This window comes from Pararge aegeria, chromosome 12 (genome assembly GCF_905163445.1).
Source record: "Pararge aegeria chromosome 12, ilParAegt1.1, whole genome shotgun sequence".
Classification (NCBI taxonomy): Eukaryota; Metazoa; Arthropoda; class Insecta; order Lepidoptera; family Nymphalidae; genus Pararge; species Pararge aegeria.
The window spans coordinates 18,809,797-18,826,525 of NC_053191.1; the positions used below are offsets into that span (position 1 = coordinate 18,809,797).

The following is a 16,729-nucleotide window of genomic DNA, read 5'->3' on the forward strand; positions in this document are numbered from 1 at the left end:
TTTTCTATCTTGTGAGAGATGAAAGCGGAGCCGGATGCTTCCAAGCAACCTTGTCATTAAGAAATTCATCAATTGTATAATAACCTCGCTGTAATAAATGTGTTTTAACACATTCTTTAAACTTATGCATTGGTAGGTCCAAAATTACCTTAGGAATCATATTATAAAAGCGTATACTCAGTCCCACAAATGACTTCTGCACCTTTCGCAGACGATATGCAGATGTCACTAATTTATGTTGTCTTATAAATACTATATTGTTATAAATATATTGTGAGGCTACCGTAAGGATACTTATTTCTTTAAATTTTTCACGGAGGTATTCACGTGATTTAAGTTTATATATTGACCGTACAGCTCTTTTCTGCAATATGAATATAGTTGGTAATCATAAATATATATGGTATAAATAAGGTATCCAGTTAATTTGGATTGAGAGTATATGTTATTTCTTGGGCTCAAAAGTATATAGGTATGTACATACATTAATGTTAATTCTGCGGGAACGGTGCCCCTATGACCGTAGCCAGGAATTCAGGATATCTTTGTGTGAAATTTCATCAAGTCCGGTGCAGTAGATGAAGCATAGAGACTGACTTCCATTTTAAGTATATTGCATGGATTAATTGGTTTAAATACTAATAAAATAAAATTTATGAGAGCTGTTTAGTCAGTTTTGTTAAAATATTTTTTTTTACACAACCGAATTAGCGTCAACATTTCGCTGTTATCAGCGGCTCGTTATCAGCTGCCTATAGAAGGCTGACCCTTAGCATTTTTTTAACGTCTGGACTCACCGTCTGACGTGCGTCGCGTCGCGTCGGCGAGCGAGGCGCGTAACGTCACAGGAGTACATACAATCTGTACGATTAGGCGATTAACAGAACGTATGCAATCTACTTATCCATTGTCTTTTTTGTAGATCTACAGAATTACTTAATTCTGAGTAATATTTATCACATTATTTAATGCATAGATACTATAACAAAACTGTTCAGTAAAGCGTTAATGATTTGAATATTATAAGGCTGATGCTTCGCGAAGCGACTCATCCTAGGCGATGCGCAATCAGGCCTACAACTTAATTGACACAACGCCATCTCCTGCGGTATCTAGGGCACGCACCGAGTTTCAGGTTTTTTATGAGCCTGACGTCAGGAGTGTTACCCAACCATTTAGTTCAAGTTAATTTCAGCATTGACCATAACTTGCTTGCAGGGAAACTTCTTAGGCAAAAGATCCCTGATTGGCTGGCTGCCTCGTTCCTTCTTAATGAACCAACTACAAAAAATTATTTTTCAAGATTTGTTTTTATTGTGGTTGCAAAAACTATTTTCATTGCGTTGCGTGACGAGGGGTCTCATCATTACTTGCACGGCTTCTTCGAGTCCGGTAATAATAATATGGAAATCGATTGTAAACTAGTCTGACGACGCGGCCGGACCTGATCTGACTACTGAGCGCTCGAGACGCCATCGAGTCTAGTCTCATTTTTTATTGGCCACGTTCTGGGCGCAGTACAGACACGCCAGTGGCACGAGGCAGCAAGGAAATTGTCTTTAACGTGATAGAAGTCTCGGATAAGCCTACTTGAATAAAAAAAATAATAATTTGACACTATATTTAAGTATACTCTGTTTCTCTAGAGGAAATAATGATTTGACCTCGCAAGAGGCTCCTATTTGACGTAATTTTGCAATTATCTAAGTTGTAGCCAAATGTCAACTGCTCATAACCTTCTGCAAAATATTGAGGTTGAAAAGAAACCTGCAAGTTCTAAATAAAACGAAGAATTGTTAGTCTGTGCCTAGAAAATATGTTTTTATCATCATACACAACCACCACGCAACATGCACTAACACCATTTTGATTTTCTCGCAGGGATAGTCGCTACAAGTGACCGCTACCACAGAGTAAGGATAGTACATATGTCTTAAAAAGCCGTCTACACAGATAAATCGTAAGGTAAGTGCAGGGCGAGGAAGAGCCCTGCCTGGTCTGAGCAGTAAGGGACACACACAGACACAGAGCCTTTACACAGCGTCGCAACTCGATGCAGTTGGCATTTACCTCGAGGTCAAAGCGTTTTACTACTGTCTCAATAATATAAGTGCATGTGTGTGTAACTATGGGCTTCATAAAAAGGCTCAGAGTCGCTCAGGGTCACTCAGAGCTATGCTAGGAGTATTTCTACGTGATCAAATAAAATGAGAAGATCCGTAGAAGAAGTAGAATTACCGACATAGCTCAGAGAGTCGCGAAGCTGGAGTGGCAATGGGCGGGGATGATAGCTCAGAGAACCGATCTTAAGGTGCTGGAATGGCGACCCCGCACAGGTAAATACAGCGTAAGTCGGCCCCCAACGAGGTGGACAGATGACCTCAGGCGAGTCGCTGGGAGCCGCTGAACTGTGGATTGTGGAACTCCCTACAAAAGACCTATGTCCAGCTGTGGACGTCAATTGGTTGAAATTATGATGATGTTGATGTGTGCATAATATATAATATATAAGTGTTTTTTACCACCTGCAATGCATCTTCAGCATTTTCTTTTAACGCTTAAGGTTGCCTAGAAGAGACCGTTATGTAGCGATAAGGCCACCAAATTATAGGTATCTCCTTCCTTATCGCTCTGTTTTATTTGCATTTTAGTAAAATGTTCTTTAATAAAAATGTTTCAATTTATTCTATAGTATTTCTTATTTCTAATGCTCCACCGCTCCTTTTGAAAAACACAGTCACTGGATAACTTCTCATTTTTGGAAGTCAGGTGGCATACAGTATCTGTTACTTTAGCTTAAAGTACAATATTGTTAGCAATCCGATTAAACATTGGGTACTATGGCGGCATTGACCTTTGCCTCTGAGCATTATTGATGAAATGACTATATACGGCATGTGCGTTTATGTATATGTATATGTGTGCGTGTTTGAATGCTCACATTCCCCATTTTTAAGTAACATCATGTTGAAACTAGGGATGTATTCATATTATTGACGTGACAACGTCTTATAAATTGGTTTGCCGGGTGACACTTCAAGAAACTGCGTTACGCTCCGCTCACGTTATGCGCTCACAATGAGAGCGAGTGAGAGGCACGCGTCCCTTCCACTCGGGCATGGTTAGCCCGCCTAAGAGCGAGAGAGACAGACATAAAAAGTGAAAGGCACGCGTCCCTTTGTAGTAAACGCTGTTTCATTGTACGCAAATGTATTGCAAGTTATTGTATGTATATTTGTATATAAATACGTATGTATGTGTAAAGGTAAAAATAAAATTTTGTTAATATGAAATTCAGTGCGAGATTCTTTGTATAAATTAATGTTTTAAATATAATTCTTTGTATAAATAAATGTTTTAAATTGTTACTATTATTTCATCCTTCTTCCTACTATACGAATGAATATTCACATTAAAATTATTTTACCACTCAAAGTCGTTGTCACGTAAAACTTTCGCCCGTATACCGACTTTACAGGCAACCAATTTTTTTCTGTAGCCTATTAGTTTTACTAGGTGATTATTAGACACTTTTTCGTCTACGCCTAGTAAAATGAATTGTTGCTTTATTCAAACTACTAGATACGTGTCTTCTACAAGTTTTTTTAGGTAAGCTTATATAAATGTTCTACGTCTTGATTAGATTACTATAAAATTTTTTTTCCCTCACATGTAATATCCCACTGCAGCGCCGTCTACCTCCGAGAGCTCATATTAAGACCCTCCACATTGCTTCAAAGCGATTCAGCGGGCAATTTCCACAGGAGTGGCGAACGCAACAGTCAACTGCTTTTCTCATCTTTATAATAAAAAATCTATTTTGTTCATCTTTATATTTGTCTCTTCTTTCGCTTTTTTGGACTTGTATGATTCCTAGCCAAAGTTGGCGTTGTTCCTTAAAATATTTATGAAAACAGAAGATTTCATTTAAAAAAATACTAATATTTCGCTAGCGACGTCTTTGGCAGCACAGTCTAACATATCCAATAATAATAACCTTTTTAATTCAGATAAACTGTTGGCGTAATTTATTAACCCTACCTGAAAAGGATTTACATGAATATATATATTTTCCAAAAGTAACGTAATGCGTTTTATTTGTTTCTTTTTTTTTAATTTTGATTATTTTTTTCCTGTTTTTTTAAAATTAGTATAACGGCTACTGGACGATCTAACTATTAATTAATATTTGCGTCTGCGTCCTCGAAGCCCTGCGCGGCACACGGACGGACGGTGACCGCGCACTGTCATGCTAATGAGCATTCGCCTACAGAGTCGCGGCCTTCACCCGAGCGCGGCCGGGCTACCAAACTAGTTTCAAAGAGCATTCAATCGGGACAGGTCCCGGGCCTTGAGCGGGGAACTTTCGCACCCTTGACGCCAAGGACTCTCCCATGCCTCGGTTTAACCTGTTTAGCGCGGAGGGCGCAACGTGGCTCGCGCGCCGGCTCCATTGGCCGCGGGGCCGCGCATAGACGATAGATAAATGCTTGGCACGCTGGGGTCTAGCTGGGTAACTAGCGATTTATTACGGGGGGTGTTTCTATGTTATATATACTTCACCCTACGCAAGAATACTTGGACCGTTTTGTCTAGGCCCTAGATCCCATTAACCATTTGATCTAAATAGTTTTAAGTGATGGTGATAACAAAAAAGAAGCAGTGATAGCGCAGTGGGTAGGAACTCGACTTCACTTTCGGGGAGCCGAGTTCGAACCCCACCTTTTCCACCACGCACCTCCAACTTTTCTAAGTTAAGTGCGTTTTAAGTAATTAAAAATATCACTTGCTTCAACGGTGTGGAGTCCACCAATCCGCACTGAGCCAGCGTGGTGGACTACGGCCTTAACCCCTTCTCATTGTGGAAGGAGACCCGTGACCCACCAGTAGTGGAACGGTAATAGGTCGATATGATTATAACAAAAACACCGGCCAAATTGTTCGCGGGCTTCTTTAAGTATACTTATGTAGTTATCGCCATCATTCCACTACTATGTACACATTGTTCATCTACTGTACGCATCAAAAATGCCACCTGTGTGCCTATTCGAATAAATGTTTGACACGACTCTGACTTAAATTTCCGGATGTGGCTTAAATTTATAGGTATCGGGATTCTGGCCAGAAAATCTGGGTATCAGAAAGTTATCATACCCCAACGCCGTGACCGGGAGAGCACGTTTTCACGTTCCCGGTGATGATCACTAACACGCCATAGTGGTCGTGCCAGACCGTATTGGAACATCACGAAGGATCTGTATACATATTGTATAGGAGGCCGGTGCCGGACTGATCTATCAATGCATAGCTCTGACCACTAGAAGGATCGGGCTGTAATTTTGCACACAGATAGTTATATCAACGTAGGCATCCGCTATGAAAGGATTTTTGAAAACTCCAACCCTAAGACGGTTAAATGGGAGATAAAAGTTTGCATAACATCCTTCATTTACCAATTTATTTTTCAAGTTACATCAATAAAACTTTGATTTAAGGCTTTCGTTTAAAAAGAAAGAAATGCGTGTTTCACAATTTTTTTAAATTCCAACTCCAAAGGCTAATAGGGGATGAAATCATATAATTATAAAAGTCATCATCGTGTAAATGAAAGTTTCGGATTTTTTTATTAATTTACTTTCACATTTTTCTATTAGCAGCAAGGCTATTTTTTAAATCTTAGTAGTTAAAATTTACCCAATCATAATTTAACTTAACGTGAGCGAAGCCGCGGGCAAAAGCTAGTAAATAATAACTATCCTTCATTACCACTTTTAACCACTTTTAAGTTTATCACAACTAAAAAGTCCCCTTAGCCTAGTAGGCATACAGAAAAATTACTTCACTCCTTTTTACTCCGTTAAAAATAAATTTTGTATTAAGCTACACAAAATTACGAAATATTGTTTTAATTAATTATTTATAAAACCAATAGTCAGAGGTTTGAATTGAATCCGAGTGTCTCCTATTTAAATTGTTTAATTTTTTTTGTTTAATGTGTTCCTAAAATTTAAAACTTTAAATAACTGTTTTAAATTTTATCAAAATCGGTTCCGAGGTAAGACATGACTTCGATTGTCATACGAACTTTTGTTCCCATTTCACCCCTACGGGCCTACACTGGTTGAAATTTGACTAACGCTAGAACAAAATATAATCTTTTATCTTCCATGACGAACATCGGGACAAACTTTCATTCTATATCTCAAGGTCTAATCTATATCTATGCCAAATTTGATTTAAATCGGTTTAGTTATTTAGGCGTGAAAGCGTAACAGACAGACAAACAGACATACAGGAATACAGCAAATATAATATTAGTAGGGAGGGAGGGATGTCACCAAATAGCACGGTCTTTGTGGAAAATAGCAAGTAAAATAGCACGATTTCATTTTATATTCTATTTAAAATTCATTAATATCACATTTTATTTATTACAAAGTAATAAATAAACAAGTATATTTAGAGATTCTCAAAAACCTTTTCAACTTGAAATATTTTTTTTAAAACTGATGAATTTTTATTCAGTTTGCTATTCAGAATTAATCCGTTTGAAAATATTGGAAATGAATATCCTAATTGATTATGATATTTGCCACTAGCTGTCGTATAAGTCAAGAAGCGTGGAGTATAAGACATTATATACTTATGACCAATCCAAATTATTATTTTTAAATAGCGGAAACTATACAGACGTCTGACGCAGGCGTTACTTCCGCAGAAAAAAATCTGAGTTACTCCATAGTCGCGCTTAAAGAAGTTTTACTTAAAAAATCGATTTAATAGAAAGAAGAAAAAACTAGCCAAGTGTGAGGAAGACTCGCACATTAGGGGTTCCGTAAGGGCGCTTGTACACGCTAAGAAAATTTGCCGTTCCTGCGACAGACAAGACAAATTTTTCGTGTAGACGACAAGAATTTTGTCTGTTCCACACACGAAAACTTTTCGTGTCTTCCGCAGACAAGACCAATGGAAACGTGTACACGACACGATTCTTTTCGTGCAGTCGACAGTCGGGCGTAGGGCGCGCAAGTAATAACAAGTGTAATCAGTGAGTTTCGTTTATTTATATAAATGTTAACTACAAAGCAAAAAAGAATGATAATTGCATATTATTATTATAACAAAATAAAAAAGGAAACAAAAAACAAGAGACTTTACTGGGTTCATCCAATTATACAAGAGAAAAATGGGTTTGGCGGGTTCATTACCCTTTACCGTGTCATGCGACAACATGAGGAAAAATTTGTGGATTATTTTCGCATGAAAATGTCTACGTTTGACAAGCTTTTGACAACAATAGAAAATAATATACGACATGAAAATACCAAAATGCGAGAAAGTATTCCTCCATACATTAGATTGGCCGTAACATTAAGGTAAGTAATTTTTTTAAGCATATTGATTTGAACGTTATACAATAATAAATGTCTTTGAAGTGTTACATGTTTCCAAATTCAACAGACTCCACATGTTCATATTCTTCAGAAAAGTCAAAGTGAAATTCATCTGTATGCGATGTTTCCACACTACTAATAGTTTCGGTGTCAAATTCAATGGATGTAGATTTTTGAGTACTGTAACCTGGTCGAGTCGAGTATGATGGGCCGGGTACGTTAAATGACGACGTAGAAGGCTGCGTTGTTTTGTAATACTCAGTACTCCATTGATGCTGAACATCACTTCCCTTTCGTTGTTGCGTAGAACGCACAAGTTTTAAAACTTCAAACTGGAAATCCACCATTTCCTCATCACTGAACTTATCAACACTCGGAGCTATACTTTTAAAAAATGACATGGCACGGCTCTCTTCTTCTTTGGTAACAGCCTTTATAAATTCTGCCATATTTTTGTCCACCTCGCTAACATCCTGTTTCTTTTTTTTCGCGATCGGTGTATGTTCTACGGGACTTTTTTCCACGTTTGTTGTTTCGGGTATATTTGACTCAGTGTCTCGGCGTGTTACAATTTTTGTCAAAAATAACATTTCGTCGTAAAAATCACATTTACGAATCTTCTTAGCACCCGATCCCGATTTCATTTCTTTAAGTCTTCTGTGACATTTCATCCACCTATCTCGCAAACTTGTCCATTTTTTTGCTGTAGACTTTGCTGAAACAAAAAACGAACTACCGTTAGAAAGTAGGTACCATCTATTGCAAGTAGACATAAACTTCATATAAAAAAGGAAATGACCTCATTGTAAGAGTAAGAACACACTTGCAATTAATCGCACTGCAAGTTGCAAGTGTGTTCTTGCTCTAAGACATTGTTACAATTTTTTACAGATACATGGCAACTGGAGATACCTTCGCACGTCTTCATTTCGATTTTCGAATCGGAATAAAAACAATAGCGAACATTGTACGTGAAGTTACTCATCATATTTGGTCAGAATTATCTACAGTTTATATGCGGATGCCAACACAAGAAGAATGGTTGAATATAGCACAAAGATATGAAATAAATGCCAATTTTCCACACTGTCTTGGAGCACTGGACGGGAAACATATTAGAATAATTAAACCCGAAGAAAGTGGATCAATGTTTTTAAATTATAAACATTTCTTTTCTATTGTTCTCATGGCTATTGTGGATTCCAACTACAATTACATTTTTATTGATGTAGGGTCGTATGGTAAAGAATGTGATTCAAATGTTTTCAAAGAAACACAGTTTTGGAAAAAACTTGTTGACAATACGTTAAACATACCATCCCCATGCTCTATAATAAATACTAACTATATATTACCATATGTTTTTGTAGCTGATGAAGCTTTCGCACTTCATGCTAACGTACTTCGACCCTACGGTGGTAACGAACTCACAAAAGAACAAAAGATATTTAATTATCGCTTGACAAGGGCAAGAAGATACGTCGAGTGTGCATTTGGAATAATGGCCAACAAATGGAGAATTCTGCACCGATCTTTAAACTTAAGTCTCGATTTAACAGTTGCTATTGTAAAAACTACTTGCGTTTTGCAAAATTTTATTCATACAGAAGAAGGTCACGTTGAGCCTTTAATCAATCGAGACCGATTAAATAGTCCATTGCATTTAGAAGGCAATAATCTCACAGCAGACGAAATTCGTCAAAAATATACTGAATATTTTTCCTCTGATGAAGGATCACTGCCATGGCAAGATAAATACACATAAAAAATAAGTTCTAAAACTAAAACCCGACTACTAAATTTTAATCCAAAAAGTGTGAAACAAGGAATTATTCTTACCTGCCATATTGTTTAAATAAACAATTACATGTTATATTTTTTTTCATGTTTATACGTATTTTATTATAAGTATTAGTCATTATCGTTTTTAGCAAAGCCGTGTCCGTATGCTACTTAGCGCTATTGAACTTATGATTGCTTGCAACTTAAATCTTTTATTGTAGATGTATTTAATGTGGGTAACGACAATGATTAATATTTATAATAATATATAGCTATATAGAATATATCTAGTAATCTGTATTTTTGAAAATTGTAAAAAGATAGTAATATGTTGTATGTACTTACCATATTCATTTTTTTTGACATTTGTCATTTCGTCGAAGTCTTTGTTTAAGATAGTAAATATTTCTCTCCATGCTTCGTATGTGAGTCTTTTATCTTTATATATGTCTAAAGTTTTGTCCCACAATACCGGTCGTCCTTCTACTAAAGTTATAAGTAACTCATCAGCCATTTTGTACTCTACGCTGCAATACACGTCCACACCAAACGCACAACGCACAACAAAAACTGGGCTGGCTCAACCCTACTACACCGCCCCCCCGCCGCTCCGCAACAACGTTCGCCGCGTCGTGTCTTGCGCAGACAAGATTTTTTTTCGTGCACCGCTGCGAGCAGTGTACACAGTTATTTTCTAGTTACGACACGAATTCTTAGGTACGCCCGGCGTTTTTTCTTAGCGTGTACAAGCGCCCTAACTAAGAAAACAACGTAAACTTATGAGTATCTATAAGATTAAAAATAAATATATTATATTTCTTTGGTCGGGATAAGTTTGTTTTTAGCGGCATGCTACTTTAACTATGATTAACAATGTAGTTCTTCACATCGAAAAAATACTGTGAGTATTTAATACAAGTGTTTGCGTCTGTGTATTAGAAAGTTTTAGTATAAGTGTGTTGATTGTTGATGAATTTTTATTTGAGTTAATATTTTCATCTTGATAATTTAATTTTAAAATTATGCCAAAGACTAAAGCTGAAAAAAAATCGTGAGTACTGGAGGAAAAAAAATAAAAATAAAATTTAAAAAAAAAAACGTGTGTGTACTTCTGTACACGCGTTACAAGTTATACTTCTTTGGCGTAACAAGATAAAAATTGATTCAAAATTTTATCTTTCGCCTTATTCTACGTTTGTAGAAAAAATGACACTAACAATAGAAAAAAGGTATTGTTTGAATTATTGAAAGTCAACTGTCAAACCTTTTTTAGAAAAACTATAATGTTGACTATAGCTTAATTCATGGTATCGGTTTTTTCTTAAAAATTTACTCTCTCTATTTTTCCCTAACGCGCCAAAAGAAGTATAATATCAGTATCAAAAACCGCAAAAAGTTCTACGGAACGTGTCAGAGAATTTCGTGCACGTCAAAAAAGTTATTATCACATGTAAAAAAAGAAAATAATAGTTCTAACGTAAATGATAATGTGCCCGGTGTACCAAATAGTAAGTACCTACTTGAATATTTTTAATACAAAATTAAATAAATAAATTTTCATATTTAATCATTAAATTTTATTATTAATTCTTATTACTCATAAATCACATATATAACCTCAATGTATACTGTGTATAGCCTTATATATTTTTTTATTTTTTATTTTAGATGATTTACAAGGGCAAAGTGATTTTCCAACGGATAATAATATTATAAACAATGATTGTAAGTACCAGAAGCTGCAGTTAGTTTACGTCTCATTACTTTATTTTATGTACCTACTTATAAATATACAGTTTACATGAAGCGACTTTTTCTTCTATGTGTGTGTGTATGTACGTGTATGTATGTAGGTATGTATTAATGCATGTATGTATATATATATTTATGAGTGTGCATGTACGTATGTATGTATGTATGAATGTATGTATGTATGTCCGTCACACTAGATTATTTCAGTAGCTATTTAATTTAATGACCCTGAAATTTGTAAAAGATAAAAAAGGAAAATAGTGGCCCAACACCAACACTTTTGAAATAAAAATTTTTAGTTTAATTAAAAAGGGGGGAAGATTGGGAGTTCGAAATTACAAAGTAAGACCAATATATAGTGAGTGGGTATTTTACTAAAGGACTTTCCCTGGACATTCTAATAATCATATTATAATTATTTATTTTTAGGCCTAAAAGTTTTCGATTCATAATGCTTTACCTGAGATTCTGCTATACTAATGTTATGAAAGGTCAACGTTTTTCAAGTTGGAGATATCTGCATATAGAAATAATAAGATACCTCTAAAAGCGTTTTCTCATAAAAACAACCACTTCGAAAGAGGATGCCAATTTGTATGGGACATTTTTACAAACCACTGGTAAACAATGTTTAACAACTACAACTTGTCAAAGTAGGCACCTTCCTTTTAATATAGCGACTCATAAGTACGCAAGAATGGTTGATTATATTATGAATAAATTATACTTTCAGATTCTTCGTAATGAGCTCTTTCTGAATTGGTATACCTATTGGTCGTGTTTCACACAGGGAAGTGAGACAAATAATCCTGTCACGGTTACGTATTTTTTTAAGTAAAACTTCTTTAGGTGTGACTAGGGATAACTCAGACTTTTTTCTGACGGAAGTAACGCTTACGTCAGACGTCTGTGTAGTTTCCGCTATTTAAAATAATGACTTGGATTGCTCGTAAGTATATGTAAAACTTTTATTGTTATTTATTGATGAAAGAGTAAAATGTTCCTGGGACTCCGCCATTCACTATTTCATTTTATATTCTATTTAAAATTCATTAATATAACTTTCATACTTTATAAATATTTTCATTTGTGAAATGGAATAATTGAGAGTAGAAAATTGAAAGTTACATCAGCACATGTCAATATAACCTTGTCATTAAATATTACAGAATGTCGCAAAAAAAATATTAATAACTAGCGTACCCAGCCCGCTTCGCCGGGCTAGATTTTCCTTTATTTTATTTAAACAATAAACTTACATTATTACATTTTTAATTTAAGTCTCATAATATATTAAATCATTAATTTCTCTCCGTATTCATTCTCTTCTATTCTCTTCTCGAGCGGGTGAAGATCATTATCTACACCCATGTACACCCAACAATAGAATATCATCATAGTAAATAAAAGCTGTATTTGACAGTTTGACAGTTCAAAAATAGTAATGCTCGAGTAGTAGAGAGACTAATTCGAGAAATACGGCTCAACCGCTACACCGATTTTGATAAAATTTGTCACATAGATATATAGCTTGCACCCTAGAAGTGGATATAACTTATTTTTTATTCCCGAAAAGCAGCAGGATAAGGTTTCCAGAGAGTTTTAATAAATGTATTTTCTAACGTATGCCAAAATCATGGAAAAAAATGCAAAGGGATAGCTTGCTTCATAGAGAATAGAGGTTCCTGTAGAATTAAAAAACTGCGGGCGGGCGATTTATATATTCACAAGTCATATATTTGTACACTACACAATGAGGCCTTTCGTTGGAAAGGAAACTTAAAACCAATATTCGGACTATTAGCCACAGTTTTGCCCAACTTCCATAAAAGCCACGTTTTCGGGTATGGAATTTTGCTTTTCGCAGTGGGCAGCGACCCGGCTTTCTGAGTCAAGGCTGTGGGTTCGATTCTCACATCTGAAAAATGTTTCTGTGAAGAACATGAATGTTTTTCAGTGTCTGGGTGTTTATTTATATATATACATAAAAGAGAAAGTGTGTGGGTATGTTCCGTATATGCTTCGAAACGGCTGGACCGATTTCAATAAAACTTTCAGGGAATCTCCGGATTGACCTGGCGAGTAATCCTGTAAAGTTTGGTGACGATCGGAGCACTCCTATTTTTGAACTGTCAAACTGTCAAATACAGCTTTTATTTACTATGGTGATATTCTATTGTTGGGTGTACATGGGTGTAGATACTACTTGGGTGTAGATGATACTTCAAAAGTAAAATAATTACACTGCTTTGAAGTTGGGCAATTGTCGGTTTATAAAATCAACCGACATCAAAAATCGGTTAGGAATATAAGGATAAAAATTCTTGCTTTTTAACATATCCAATCAAATCAAAACTTGTTTATTCAAATAGGCCTATACGACAAGCGCTTGTGAATCGTCCATGCATGATATTTCTCTTTATAGTGAGGTGATACCTACTGATAACTACACTTGTTAACTTAGAACTAAAGCCACGAAAGGCTTACGAGGGCTAGTTAGGTATATAAATATTTTAGTTTGTTTGACCGGCAGGTCGTCTGCGTTATGGCGATATACTGGATACTAGCCACGGCAAAAGCAGCCACTGAACGAACACTTGATTTATCAATAACTAATGAGAAATTTGTCATCGTACATACAGACTTTTTAACTTTACATATGGTAAGGGATCAAGGCAATGTCAACTCAACTTTCAAACTTCTCTATGGGAGATGTAAAGGCTCTTCTCACTTCAGTGCGATTTTAGATTTGATAACATCAATTTGAATGGTTATTTTATTCGATAAAAAAAGCCTCGAATGGCTTCAATTTGACAAACGTTAACTAAGGTGGAATATTTAAAGATAATAGAGAAAATAACCCACCAACCCGCATTAGAACGGCGTGGTAGGTTTATGCCCTTAGAACCATCTCTCCTATGAGAGAGGCCTGTGCTAACGGCGGGAAAAGAAAGGCGAATGAAAAGGTTGAACAGTTTGTAGCTTCTATAGATGACTCCAGAAGCCAACTTAAGCTGCCAATAAAAAGCCAACTAGGTATAAGAATTCTTTATAAACCGAATTCAAAATCGAGTATCGAATCCAACGTTTTCTAAGCGGTATGCCACCCACACTTCGAAATTCCTCGATCGGTCGACTTTTGAAGTCAGTTTTTGTAATATTTGCCCTATTATAGTTACGGGTTGAATTTTTGAAATTGGGTGTAGCCAAGTTAATGATATACTTATGTGTTGTAAGGTTATTATAAGCGATTGGTTTTCTGATAACGTGTAGTTACTACAAAAACTGTTATCGTCTACTCTTTAGTTATAAAAATATTGCTTAGTGAGAATAGTTTTGCCCAGTTGTGGCTCTACAGCAACTTCTTTGTGTTAAAATACCTGAAGTTTGCGATAAGTTACTTATGTTGTTTCCATTAGTTAATAATAAAATCCTATTATCAATCTATGTTATCTACCAATTTATTTTTAGTGCTCATAAAATTGCTGCACTAACTAAATAGCACCTGGGTAGATTGTTTTCATTTACTTTTACAGAAAAATAGTATTTTTAATTTTACACATAATATTTTTCTAATAATTTAGGGATATGAATTAATAAATACTATATTGTTTAGTTTAGGTACGAAGGAGTTGTTTATTTAGACCATTTTGATGCAGTACTGCTTAAAATTCTTCAGGCGATTATTTTATTCGTAAGAAAATAATAATATTATGTTTACTGGTAGAGCAAATAACTTTATAACACGATTTTAAGAATAATAAACTAATGATTGCGATTAATGTATTGGAAAATGGACAGAATATAAGCTTCACTCACCTTCCGGCGCGGCAGGCACAGCGCGCAGCTCGCACTTCACTAATTCCTTTAAAAATCATTGAAATGGAGAGATTTCAAACAAAAATCCACTTCAATCACAGAGTCCACGGTCCGAGCATCCAGAAATGAGAGTTCACTAAATAGGCCTATAAGAATCTTATTGGATACTTTAGCCCGAAAGTTTCGCAAAAATTTGGCGCGGTCGCGCGGCCGCCGTGTATTTAGGCCTACACTCGCTCGGCGCGCGGCCGCCCGCTCTGCCGGCGACGCGCCGCCGGCCCGGGCTGCGCTGGAAGGCCGGGGCTCCACGTGGAGCACGTGTCCCGCGCGGCCGGCACCAGCTTCGTCTGGCTCTGCAGGAGCGGAGTCCGGGGTGCCGCCAGCCCGGCGCTCCTACAGGCGAAACGCGAAGTGTCGCCGCGGAAGGGTGCGAGACCCCGGGGGGCGCGGAGCCCGAGGCCCGGGGGGCGCGGGGCCCGAGGCCCGTCGGGATCGTGGCGCGCGTCCGAGCCGCGCGGACGAAATGGCGCCGGCCGACTCTTGCGCCGAGTGCCGACGTAACCTTGTATCCCCGACCTCGCAGACCGTTTTATGCCTAAATGAGGCATCCTACAGTAGGTATACGCCGCGGGTACCTACGAATTCGGACCCGACTTTCGATCGCAATTTTTCTGCAAATATTGGATTCAACACCATTAGCACTATTTCGAGTAAAATACCTTGCTCTACATTTTTTATTTCGTGCAAAAATTGGTTTTGACAAAAAGATACGATAGATAGATAGAGGGTAAATAAAATAAATTTAATAACTTTCCATTTTCCTTTGTATAAATATATAAATAGCATTGGTTCATAAGGCAAGGGTGACAGGCTTCAGGCAGGCGTATTCAGGACTTGCAATCAAATACATAACAGCCCTTACGTACGTAAATTACTGTTTACCTGCCTACTTGTATTGTTGCTGCACCCTATTGCAGGGGGGTAGATATGTTCTACAAAGAATCTTTGATTTTCAGAGTAATAACCTATTTAAGTTTTTGTTTTATTTTGTATGTAAATATATATAGGTATATATATGGTTTTAGGGGCAGTTTTCACTTTGGCAGGTAAATGTCCCTAAAATTGTACGGTAGAGAGACAGGTACACCAAATTAATGGTGACAAAAAAATGCAAATGAGTACTTTAAGTAATGCATAGACTAATACCTTTTAATAACTACAAGTTAATATATTGTAGGTATTTATTTATTGTAAGACCTAGTGCTGTGCTCCGGGTGTCGTAGATAGGTTACAAGTAAAACCTAGGTAGTAAAAGCTTTAGTAGTAATATTCCTAAAGATATCTATGTACATAAACTTGCCATGTTTGCTGGTAGATTTTTATTACAATTTCAAAATCAATATTCTCAATATTCTTAATACACATAAGCCATGTGCTATTTGAGCCCAAATGAGTTAGCTTATCTTATTCATATTTATTGTTTTTTTTTTATTTTACGGGAACCCGTCAGTTTTTCATGGATTAATAAGTAAAAATATGTTGGTGACTACAGGCAAGCACCCTACGCAAAATTCTTTCGTATATTAGTAGGTAACTAAGCTTATTTTACTAGTCCTACGAAAACGGTTCCAGAGTTCCGGAATAAAATCCTTCTTTGTCAGCCTCCAGGATGCCGGCTGTATATTTGCCAAAGTTTATCGAGATTGGTGCAGTGAGCTAAACAACGAGAATCACTTTCGCATTTAAAAAAAATGCCGTTATATGTATAGGAATGCAAGTGATTCAAGTTTATATTATACTGAGTGCGGTTTACATCGACGAATATCTGATATAAATATTTGAAATGTATTATCAACAAACAGGGAATTGTAAGAAATGTTACTGACTTGTTGGTGGATCATTTAGATGGAAAGGGACCCAGAATAGATCCCTGTGAGACACTCACTAAGGTAGGTAAACCCTAAAGCATTGTCTTTTAAATG

At 36.4% G+C, this 16,729-nt stretch overlaps 2 protein-coding genes across 2 annotated transcripts; one reads left to right on the forward strand and one right to left on the reverse strand.

Moving 5' to 3' along the window:
* Positions 1–6,845: 6,845 nt before the first annotated feature.
* Positions 6,846–9,472, forward strand: LOC120628143 (protein ALP1-like). The gene is made up of 2 exons (XM_039896372.1): positions 6,846–7,376; positions 8,286–9,472. The coding sequence occupies exons 1-2, from the start codon at positions 7,072–7,074 to the stop codon at positions 9,157–9,159; spliced, it is 1,179 nt and encodes a 392-aa protein (XP_039752306.1). The 5' UTR covers positions 6,846–7,071; the 3' UTR covers positions 9,160–9,472.
* LOC120628144 lies at positions 7,376–9,922 on the reverse strand. Its single transcript, XM_039896373.1, has 2 exons — positions 9,522–9,922; positions 7,376–8,109 (listed from the first exon to the last, which is right to left on the reverse strand). Exons 1-2 carry the CDS (start codon positions 9,688–9,690, stop codon positions 7,439–7,441), a joined length of 840 nt encoding a protein of 279 aa, XP_039752307.1. The 5' UTR covers positions 9,691–9,922; the 3' UTR covers positions 7,376–7,438.
* Positions 9,923–16,729: the final 6,807 nt, after the last annotated feature.

What these genes read in the sequence shown, in the direction of transcription:
- LOC120628143 (XM_039896372.1), top strand. Translation starts at nt 7,072, where the DNA reads ATGTTAACTACAAAGCAAAAAAGAATGATAATTGCATATTATTATTAT. An exon ending in AGATTGGCCGTAACATTAAG is followed by an intron (nt 7,377 to 8,285) that starts GTAAGTAATTTT and finishes AATTTTTTACAG; the next exon opens with ATACATGGCAACTGGAGATA.
- LOC120628144 (XM_039896373.1), bottom strand. Translation starts at nt 9,690, where the DNA reads ATGGCTGATGAGTTACTTATAACTTTAGTAGAAGGACGACCGGTATTG. An exon ending in TGTCAAAAAAAATGAATATG is followed by an intron (nt 8,110 to 9,521) that starts GTAAGTACATAC and finishes TTTTTGTTTCAG; the next exon opens with CAAAGTCTACAGCAAAAAAA.